We start from the raw sequence: 12286 nt of genomic DNA, 5'->3' as shown, positions 1-12286 counted from the left end.
TTGCATTCCCAGAATACAGAATGATACCTTTTAGTGAGCACATTGAGAAATGCGCAAAGCAACTACTACCACAATTTTTAATCTTTCCATTTTACCAATGTGCTATCTGATCATCAACACAAACTAGACTAAACAAGGAAACATTCTTCATTGAAAAGTACAAGCGCAGACTTAACCATTCCAACATACTTATACAGAGAAATTTACCCCAAAGGAAAGGAAAAAAATTTTAACCGATTATCTCCCTTACACCGGAAGAAATCACTTATTACCTCCCCTTATTTAGAACTCTTTTCAACATGAACATAACGATAACTCTTCTCAACATAAACATAACGACGTAAGAAATTTGAAAAGCTAAACGCGAAACCGGTCTTTCTTCTAAACTATGTCATTGTAAGAAAAAAATTTATAATATTCTTCAGACATATTGACTTAAATATATATTCTTTAACCTTTTAAAACAAGCCTTCTGTAGTTTTTTCACTTTTTACTATTTTCTATATATTCAACCACGTGCTTTCACAAACCAACTTTCTTATCTATATCTATCTATCTATATATATATATATATATATACGACGGGCTTCTTTCAGTTTCCGTCTATCAAATCCACTCACAAGGCTTTGGTCGGCCCGAGGCTATAGCAGAAGACACTTGCCCAAGCTGTCACGCAGTGGAATGAACCCAGAACCATGTGGTTGGTTAGCAAGCTACTTACCACATGGACAATGTTTAAATATGAGTTAGTAATAGTTTCCTGCTGTAGAGACACAATAAATCAGTAGATTTATATAATGTGCCTAGTGTCTCCAAGCATCCATCCAGAGCAACCACCTACCTTGCTAATTACATCTATCAAAAACTATCAAGTACTTCTAGTGAGGCATTTAGGTATTTAAGCGACCCTATATCCTGTGTGCTAATGGTATACACTGCTCCAGTGCATCTATCACATACAAAGCATACATTCTCTGCAAATCCCTTTGTGATTCCACTATATTTCTTGTGTGTTCATAGACTACATTGGGTGTATGGAGTTTATACCTGCTCCTTTTCTGCATATTGAGCAATGATATTTCCTTAAAAATATCAGGAACCTGTCTTCTTTCCTGCTTATTAAAACTTTTGTCTTTGCTACTTTTTACCTTCAGACTCCTTCATTCTAGATTTAGCATCCATGTCTGGAATTTTCTTTCCAGTTTCCAAAAAATTAATTTAGGAGTGCTAGATCATCAGCATACAAGAGTTCCCATGAACAGCCAGTTTTAAACACCTCTGAGATGGCCTGCAGAACTATGGTGAATAGGAGATAATTGAAAATTGACTCTTGATGGATTCCCATCATCACATTGAATTCATCATTGAAATTACAGTTCACCTCAACTTTACTTACTGCATTATGTTCATGACTTGTACAGCCCTGACAAGCCATTCATCTCTGTCACTATACTTAGTGACCACCACAATTAAGTAGCTATGCCAGTTTCTGCATAAGATTTCTTTAATAACTTGGTTGACTATCTGGGTGGTAAACATGGTATGTAATTTTTTTTTACATTAGACATATGCCTTACATTTAAATAAGCTGCAAAATCAAAAAAAAAAAAAGAAGAAAGAATTTTTTTTCCTATGAATTGCTAATTTAAGTAAATGTAAATTTTAATGTAAATATGCACTTCTTAATTGGGGATGTCTTGGACATAGTTCTGAAGGTGATGCAGCAAATCTGTCATGTTAAAAGGAAGGCAATATTTGTGGTATTCCAGGGATGTGAAGCTGGACTCATTAGATTTGTGGCTAAAATTAATTGAGTTCAATAGACTCAATCTATCACTTGATTTGCTTATTGTCAACAGTGACAGCAGCCAGAAAACAACCAAGTAGTGTTCAATACCAGGTTATATAACCCTTTACTGTTCGCATTATTCTACCAAAATTAAGGTTTTTTCCTCCCTTGGACACACAAAGACCTGTTGAGGCAAGCGAAGTCGATATCGAACCTCATCCGACGACAGGCACCCATGCCAACCCCCGTTGCTTGCGAAGACCTGCTGGGGCAAGTGAAATCGAAATCGGAATCGAAATTGAACCAATCCTATGACTGGCATCCGGCAGATGCCAGGACCCCTGGACTGGTGGTACGTAAAAAGCACTATCTGAATCATGGCCGATGCCAGCTCCGCCTCGACTGGCTTCCATGCCAGTGGCACATAAAAAGCACCATCCGAATAGTGGCCGAAGTCAGTGCCACCTTGACTGGCTTCTGTGCCGGTGGCACGTAAAATGCACCAATCCGACCGTGGCCGTTGGCGTTAGGAACGGCATCCATTTGTAGAAACACTGCTAGATAAGACTGGAGCCTGGTGCAGCCTTCTGGCTTCCCAGATCCCCGGTCGAACCATCCAACCCATGCTAGCATGGAGAACGGACGTTAAACGATGATGATGATGATGATGATGATGATGATTGCCTTGAACTAATCAGGCATTATCTTGTAGCTATGAGATTTTGATGAGGTAGCTGTTAATTTTTAAAATGATATTGTAGGGTTGGTGTGAGAGACCAGATCTGGCCATTTTGAACATAAAACAGGCAGAATACTTTTGGCCGGATATGGCCGGTTTAAATGCTAAAGGGATAAACAAGTATACCTAGTCACTAATAGCAGTAGCATTAGTGACACAGAGCAGGTCAACTGTACAGTAGCAAGACTTTTGCCAACAACTCAACATACTGGCACTTTTACCAGAGGATTTGACAAGTCAGATGTGCAGCATGTATCCGCTTGCTGTATGCCAGAGAAACTGGAACGATGGACCAACCTTCTTCCACATCATAGTTTGTGAAAAGAGTCACCCAGGGTCAACAAAATGACCCTTTCTATCTTGCTCTCATCATTATCATTTTCTTATTTTGTTTTCTAGTTGCATTGTTCTAAGAAATAATTGCTATTATGAAAGTGGGAGAGAGAAAGAGAAAAGGGGACAGGAGGTTGATAAGGAGAGAAAGAGAGCAACTGATAATTGGATTCATAGAGACAAAGATGAGGCAAGAGAAGTCAAAAAGAAATAGAAAACATGACGAGGAAAAGGAAATAAAGAACGATGAGAGAAGAGAGGAAGATAGGAAAAGTAGTGAAAGAGAGAAAGAAAGACAAGAGAGAGGGTGTGAGTGGGTGAAAGGGGAAACAATAAGAAAAAAGAAATAAGAAAAAAAGGTGAAATAAATAGAAACTTACCGTAAATTACTTTTGATTCTCTGTTTATCTAGGTTTGCTAAAATCTTTTCAATGGGATCATCCCTGGATTGAAAGCAGAAATAGTTGGATTTAGAAGAGTAGAATGGATAACAAAATATGATTCAGTAATTTAGAAACAAGAAGAAGAACAACAACAGCAGTATCGACAACAACAACGACAACAATCATTGCTTTTATATTTGCCTTTTTCATGATGGCATAGGTTAAGCAATATTTACTGAGGTAGCATTCTGAAGGCAGTGAGCTATCAGAAATGTTAGTGCACCGGACGAAAAGCACGTTCTGAGTTCAAATCTACCGAGGTCGACTTTGCCTTTCATCCTTTCGGGGTCGATAATTTAAAGTACCAGTTGTGTACTAGGGTCCATCTAATCAACTAGCCCCCCCACCCCTCCTCCAAAATTTCAGGCCTTGTTCCTAGAGTAGAAAAGAATATTTACTGGGGTAACATTCTATGACCGGATGCCCTACCTTTTTCCAATTCTTACTTGCTTTTCAAGTATATCATTTTTATCTCATTGGTCCTTCAAATTACCATGCTGCAGTTGTCATCTAAATGAGTCAAACTGAAGCAACATTTATTCACACACACACACACACACACACATACGTACACACACACACACATGATATGCTTCATTACAATTTCTGCCTATGAATTTCTCACATGTGACATATACGACAAATTGTGGTTATAGATAGGACACATTTGCTCAAGGTGCCACTCAGAGTGGTGAAACCTGAAAGCACACTGTTACAAAGCAAACTTTGTTAGCACACTATGATGATGATGATGATGATTTCTAACAGAGGCACAAGGTTCAGATTTAAGTGGGGGGGGGGGAGGGGCAGAGTTGATTTAATCAGTACCAGTATTTTGTACTTGATGCTTTACTGACTCTTGAAAGATGAAAATCAAAATTGACATTTGCAGTATTTTAATTTGGAACATAAAATAACTTAATTGAATACTCATTTTTTTTCTGTCTGGAACTATAGTAATTCTACAATTCCAATTCCATGACGAGGACTTCATATATTCTTTTATTCTTTTACTTGTTTCAGCCATTTGACTGTGGCCATCCTGGAGCACCGCCTTTAGTCGAACAAATCAACCCCAGCACTTATTCTTTGTTAGCCTAGTACTTAGTCTATTGGTCTCTTTTGCCAAACTGTTAAGTTATGGAGACACAAACACACCAGTATCGGATGTCAAGTGATGTTGGGGGGGGGGACAAACACACACGCATGCATGCACGCACACACGTACACACATATACAACGGGCTTCTTTCAGTTTCTGTCTCCCAAATCCACTCACTGGAGATAACATAGATTAGTGAAGATTCCTTTGCTTTGTGGAGTACAAGGAAATCTCACTAGTGCAGGTGTTAAAGGAAAATACACTTTATCCACTCAGTAACGTAGTTGGTGTTAGAAAAGGTGTCCAACCTTAGAAATCATATAAATTATAATGCACAACAGAAGCATCATTTCATGATCCACCTAGTCAACAGTTTGAGGATTTCTCCAATCACACAGACTAGACAAGAATTTGTTAGATATAATAGTATGAATATACGGATAGGATTTGTGTACTAACAGAATAATGAAGCCTCTTTGTGGCTGGCTATTCACCTAATGGAATTAGCAAACAAACACCCACCTTCCTTCAAATCATACCATGCTGTCTTGAAAAGTGAAGAATGCATTGGATAATACAGTCATTGACACACTATGCTTGACAATAGAGAGAACAGTCATAGCTAGAATATCTTTGATCATGAGTCTGCCCAGTTGGGGCTACCTGAGATTAAGAACAAAAGAGTGCTATTTTCTTCAGATAATACTGTCTCCACAAAGAAATTTTATGAAGTAGCCAAGTCCAAGAACTTGGTAAAACAAATATCAAAAATCTGGTTGATGGAAGCATTTAAGAATTAGTGCAGTGAGTAATTACATCAAGAAGATACCAAACGACCAAAAGCCACAGAGGAGGAAAAATACAAATGACTGTTTACACCAGCACTAGCACACCATTCATAAGAATTGTCTGCATAGGTGCAGGAGTGGCTGTGTGGTAAGTAGCTAACTAACCAGCAACATGGTTCCGGGTTCAGTCCCACTGCATGGCATCTTGGGCAAGTGTCTTCTGCTATAGCCCCAGGCTGACCAATGCCTTCTGAGTGGATTTGGTAGACGGAAACTGAAAGAAGCCTGTTGTATATATGTATATATATATATATATGTATGTGTGTGTATGTGTTTGTCCCCCTAGCATTGCTTAACAACCGATGCTGGTGTGTTTACGTCCCCGTCACTTAGCGGTTCGGCAAAAGAGACCGATAGAATAAGTACTGGACTTACAAAGAATAAGTCCCGGGGTCGATTTGCTCAACTAAAGGTGGTGCTCCAGCATGGCCGCAGTCAAATGACTGAAACAAGTAAAAGAGTAAAGAGTATATATATATAACCTATTCAATTTATCTCTCTGTTTCACTGCATGAACCTTATAAATTGTTATGTTCTTGTTTTGCTTGGTTGTTTCTTATAATTTCTCCACAGCGCTGAAGATGAAGAGAGGGAATAACTACTACTAGTACTACTACTAGTACTGGTGGTGGTGGTAGCAGCAGCAGCTCTCACAGTAATAGTAGTAAAAAGAATTTCTCCCTTTTACAAGGAAATTCAGGCAAACCCTCCAGACAATTAAGTCCACAAAATGGAAATACGTTTACATATTCAGAAGACAGAAAGCTTCACACATTCTGGGGAAGACTCTCTGCCAGAGAAGAGAATTTTTCCTCGGAGAGGGAGTAACAACCAGCCCAAAATGCTCTTCTTCTCTAAACAGAAAAATATTCCATTTTCAGTATTTTATTTGTCTGACTTTTAAGAAAGCAGACCATCATCAATTTCTTCAGCATAAAGTCTTTTATTTTGCAATCCACTCCAATATTATCATCATCTTGCAAAACAATATCCACTCAAACCAGTGCTGGAGTTAGACCTGGTGGAGTCATAAGCTATATAAAACATTTTTGGTCAATGCACAGTGGCCATGCTGGGGCACTACCTTGAAGGATTTTAGGTGAACAAATTGCCCCAGTACTTATTTTTTAAAGTCTTGTACTATTTCTTTTGCCAAACTGCTAAATTATGGGGATTTAAGCAGACCAACATTGGTTGTCAAGCAGTAGAAGGACAGACACAAACACTCTATGTACACACACACACATACGCACATTTATATAGACAATGAGCTTCTTTTAGTTTTCATCTACCAAGTCCACTTACAAAGCTTTGGTTGGTCCAGAGCTACAGTTGAACACACTTGCCCAAGGCACACTGAATCTGAAACCATGTAGTTGGGAAAAACACATCTTGCTGGGGGTCCTTGTTAAAAAAACTATACCAGATTATCTTGCAAAAATTGAAAACATATGTGAACCTTTTTATTATTTCGAAGCCCCTTGCTTCTTTGAAGGCCCTAAGCTATAGTTTGTTTAGCTTCTGCCTAAATCTGACACTACACTCGACCATGAATGAGAGACAATCCTGAAGTAGTTACTGCTCTGGTTTAAAAAAGAAACAAATAGAGAATGGTTGATGTATTTATTTGATCATAGGACAATTTGCGTGATGAAATTTTGTAGGGTAAAATGTGATATTAGCTGCACTGAAGTTTGAGCATATAATCCCAAACATGGGTCTCATGACACATCTGGAACCTCTTGATTTTCTACATATACTTTGTAAAAGATTAAATGTCGAGAATTGAATTTACTTGTCTCTTCTACACGAGGGATATAAACACATCTGTGTCAGTTATAGATCATTACAATATTATTAAGAAAAACAGAAAGAAGAGAGTAAGAATAAGTAGACAAGCGAGAGTTCTGTCATGATTTCTGTCTTTATGGGATTAAAAACGTATGTTTAATTCATGATTATTTTACTTCTGCAAGAAGCAAGTAAGTTTCTAAAAGTAGAATGTTGTATTGCATTATGTCTTTGCAACTTTATTTATTAAAATGGCAATTATAAATGACAATTTTAGACTTTTGCTATTTCTACCAATTTTGATATTTATGAGAATAAAGAAAAATTAATATACACAAAAGCATAGAATGTTTTCAATTTTATTCAGACAGCACACAAAAGACAACATAACAGACATCAAAACAATGTGAACGAAACTGTGAGCCATTCGTTGTCATGATATTTAGTGAAGAATATTGAAAACCTTTCACTAGGTTTACAACAACTATACTGAGTACTGTGTTGGTCATTAACGTTTCTGATGAAATCTATAGCAAACAAAATCACTATACAAATCTCTGTTTTGTAGATCATGTCCTTATATACAGGTATGTCCCTAAGGCGGCGAGCTGGCAGAAACGTTAGCACGCCAGGTGAAATGCTTAGCGGTATTTCGTCTGCGTTACGTTGTGAGTTCAAATTCCGCCGAGGTCGACTTTGCCTTTCATCCTTTCGGGGTTGATAAATTAAGTACCAGTTACGCACTGAGGTCGATGTAATCGACTTAATACCTATGTCTGTCCTTGTTTGTCCCCTCTGATTAGCCCTTTGTGAGTAATAAAGAAATAGGTATGTCCCCTGCATCCCTCTTCAGTGGATCATTCTGAAACTTGCAGGCACATGGACGCTGGTGCCATGTAAAAAGTACCTGTGCCAGCTCCACATAAAAGCACCCATACTGGAGCAGCATAAAAGACACCCAGTACACTATGTAATGTGGTTGGTGTTATAAAGGGCTTCCAGACATAAAAAACCATGCCAACATAGATGTGATACCTGGGCAGTTCTACAGCTGACCAGTTCCTGTCAAACCATCCAACCCATGCCAGCATGGATAACACATGTCAAAATGATGATGAACAGCTTTACATAAAGACTTCACAAATTATACAAATGACGCAAATAGATCTCCAACATAACGAAACAAAAGTGTTCATCTGATCCTTTAGCTCCCAAAAATACACAATGGATACTAGAACGTGACTACAACATGAAGCTAAATTCATTTAGTTTTACATGTGACTTATCTAAGGAAATTACACAGACAGGAGGAGTGGCGCAGGAGTGGCTGTGTGGTAAGTAGCTTGCTAACCAACCACATAGTTCCGGGTTCAGTCCCACTGCGTGGCATCTTGGGCAAGTGTCTTCTGCTATAGCCCCGAGCCGACCAATGCCTTGTGAGTGGATTTTGTAGTCGGAAACTGAAAGAAGCCTGTCGTATATATGTGTATATATATATTATATATATATATATATATATATATGTATATATGTGTGTATGTGTGTGTTTGTGTGTCTGTGTTTGTCACCCTAGCATTGCTTGACAACCGATGCTGGTGTGTTTACGATCCCCATCACTTAGCAGTTCAGCAAAAAGAGACTGATAGAATAAGTACTGGGCTTACAAAAAGAATAAGTCCCAGGGTCGAGTTGCTCGACTAAAGGCGGTGCTCCAGCATGGCCGCAGTCAAATGACTGAAACAAGTAAAAGAGAGTAAAAGAGTAAAAGAGACATTACACCAAAAGAGCACTGTGCTGACAAAATGAAGTTTTGTGATATTCACTTATGATTTTTTTTTTTTTTACTTTCTGACACTCGTATCTACTTAGCTGAAGTCAATGGTCATCCTTCATCCTTCAAAGATAAAATAGGTACCAGTGAAGTATCAAGGATCAATGCTATCAGTTATACTCTTTTCCAAGATATGTAGCCTAGTGTCTATGTCAGAAATTATTATTAATCAGGCTCCCGTGGCTTTTATGGGTTTTTCCACGAGTAACCTTTCGGAGCGCCTCCCCCTATTGGGAGTTTTAATTGTTACTTACATTTCGTTGTTATCCTGCTTTTTGTACACGGACCTTTTTCAAACGGACAAAACCCTTTGTAACTTTCGTCCTGTGTTTTGTCCCTTTATGTTTTAATTGATTTTTGTTAGCCCTTGTGGCCAATAGACAAATGAATTTGGCACGTCCGTGCCGGTGACACGTAAAAAGCACCATCCGACCGTGGCCGTTGCCAGCTTCGTCTGGTCCCTGTTTCGGTGGCACGTAAAAAGCACCATCCGATCATGGCCGTTTGCCAGCCTCGTCTGGCACCTGTGCCGGTGGCACGTAAAAAGCACCATCCGATCGTGGCCATTTGCCAGCCTCATCTGGCACGTAAAAAGCACCATCCGATCGTGGCCGTTTGCCAGCCTCGTCTGGCACCTGTGCTGGTGGCACGTAAAAAGCACCCACTACACTCACGGAGTGGTTGGCGTTAGGAAGGGCATCCAGCTGTAGAAACACTGCCAGATCAGACTGGGCCTGGTGCAGCCTTCTGGCTTCTCAGACCCCAGTTGAACCGTCCAACCCATGCTAGCATGGAAAGCGGACGTTAAACGATGATGATGATGATTATTATTCATGGTTTAGGAGGCATCAAGAATTACCTTTTTTATGTGAACAAAAAAAAAAGGTATATTTTGAAAAACATGCATGAAAATGTCCAAGCCTGACAAATCCCTTTTGACAATGCTCTAATATTTCCTCATTCCTTTGTGATGGCCAATGCAATATAATACCAACATACATTTGTGGAGAATAAACGAAATATGTAAGAACTTAAAGCTGGCAACAGCCAAAAGTAGCTTCTTACTTTCCTATAAATTTTCTATAAAAACAAAAATCTCCAAAATGACCAGAACTGTAGTCAACTTAACATAAAATCAGTTGAAATGTGAAATCAAGGAACTTTGTCCAATAAGATTGAACGAAGGCAGAAAGGATTCTACAAAGAGAACAAACGCTCTTCATGTCATTTTCCTTACGCGTGTGAGTAATTCTGTTTACACACACACACATGCCAAGATCAAGCCAAGATTTCACAACTCCTCACATAGCATCCCTTAATGGTAACTTCTGCAAATAAATCATAATATTTAACAATGAATATATTCTGCAATTCCAAACTTTTGGTAACATTTTTGGGGAACTGTAAGAAACAATTGAAAATCAAAATTCAACAGAGATAAAATGAATCCATTAACATGGAAAAGATGTGCAGATCATTTGAAGTATTGAAACATTAAAAATACTGCATATTTTATTTCCATATTGATTTTCATTTCACTTTTTGGCCCAAAACTGTCTTGGAAAACACTGTAAAAGGAAGTGTTTTTGGCATGTTAATCTGAGAGCCAATAAATCCACTTTCTCCACAATAGATTGTGTAGGATTTTTGAGAGCAGCAATACCTGTTGCTGTAACTCCAGATATTTCCATTTTAAACTTGTGTAAATTTGAGCAAATGAAACCAATGTTTTTGCTATAGATACAGTGCGGTGCCAGTATTTGAATCATGGTAATATTTTTGGCCAGTAGATTAGCATTTTAACAACTTAATGATCAGTGGAATACCAACAGATATACATAGAAGATAACACCAGAAAAATAAAATACTATGAAATCTAACAAGTCATATACAATTTTGTATGTATGTGTGCATGTGTGTGCATGTGCATGTATGTGTGTGCGTATGTGTGTGTGCATTTGCATATTATTAACATTCATCATCGTTGTTTTACATATACTTTTCATGCTAGGTGATGGATGTGTTGGACACGTTTGAATCAGTTTTTATTTGGTTCTCTAGATGGGTCAGAGGAACCCCATCGACCTCGTATACTTCCTTTTTGGCTTGGTTTCTATGGCTGGATGCTCTTCCTAATATCAACCATATTACAGAAGGTGGTGAGCTGGCAGACTCGTTAGCACGCCGGGCAAAATGCGTAGCCGTATTTCGCCTGCCGTTACGTTCTGAGTTCAAATTCCGCCGAGGTCAATAAATTAAGTACCAGTTACGCCCTGGGGTCGATGTAATCAACATAATCCGTTTGTCCCCTCTGTGTTTAGCCCCTTGTGGGCAGTAGTGAAATACATATTACAGAATGTACTTGGCCGCATTTTTCCATAACATTAGCACTAGAGATGTTGCCATGTTCTCTAGAACCCCACACCTCTGCTTATTCACTAATCAGTTCACAGAATATTCTACCTGGGTGGATTTATAGTGGCATCATATATACATATTACCATATCATTGTTTTAACATCTACTTTTCTATGCTTGCATGTGTCAGATGTTATTTGTTGAGGTGAATTTTCTATGACTAGGTGCCCTTCCTGTCACCAACCCTCATCTGTCTCCAAGCAAACTAATATTTTCCCATGGCTGGACATGTTTTCATGGCAGATTGGAAATAAACAGTGCCACTTGTGTGAATGTGACACTAATCTACAACTATCATGTGAAGTCAAGAAAAGAAGACACACACACAAACACAAACAGATATATATATATATATATATATATATATATATCTGTGTATATATATATATATATATATATATGTGTGTGTGTGTGTGTGTGTGTGTATATATATATATATATATATATATATGTGTGTGTATATTTATGACTGGCTTCTCTCAGTTTACATCTGAGGCCATAGCAGAAGACATTTGCCCAAAGTACAATGCCGTGGAATTGAATCCAAAACCACATGGTTGGGGAACAAATCTCTTAACCACACAACCATCCTTCAGTTCACCCATCTGTCTATCCATCCAACCATCCGTCTTACTGCCACCACTGTCAATCATCTGACCTTCATACTATCATACTGTGAAGAAGAGCTTTGTCACTTACAGGTCTCTAACGAGGCAGTCCCTGATTCACTGCATTTCTGACCATGAGCAAGGAATTTGTGTAACTCGGTGCCAAACAAATAAGGGGACCATTTTGTATTCGAAAGCTCTGTCTCCACTGCCCAGTATTCTCATTGATGTGTACATCTCTCATCAATGTACAATGGCAAAAGATATGCTTCACACACATCATATAAATGTTACAGGTTTTGCATGGTTTCTGCTGAGCAAATACTGCTTCAGCCATCTGAAGCTATGTCATGAAGTGAAATCAAACCTTGCACCACATCATGGCA

At 38.5% G+C, this 12286-nt stretch overlaps 1 protein-coding gene across 10 annotated transcripts in view; it reads right to left on the bottom strand.

Annotated features, from left to right (window-relative positions):
* Positions 1-12286, bottom strand: part of LOC115219722 (N-acetylated-alpha-linked acidic dipeptidase 2) — a 785126-nt gene that overhangs the window by 250982 nt on the left and 521858 nt on the right. For all 10 annotated transcript variants that reach the window (XM_036509422.1, XM_036509419.1, XM_036509418.1 and 7 more), the window contains one exon: positions 3242-3304. In XM_036509422.1, the coding sequence (XP_036365315.1) occupies positions 3242-3304 (63 nt within the window). The remainder of the gene's footprint in view (positions 1-3241; positions 3305-12286) is intronic.

The sequence above is a fragment of the Octopus sinensis genome, linkage group LG15 (genome assembly GCF_006345805.1).
Source record: "Octopus sinensis linkage group LG15, ASM634580v1, whole genome shotgun sequence".
Taxonomy (NCBI): Eukaryota; Metazoa; Mollusca; class Cephalopoda; order Octopoda; family Octopodidae; genus Octopus; species Octopus sinensis.
Note: the sequence above shows the minus strand (reverse complement) of the source record. Positions and strands in the feature narration are given on the sequence as shown.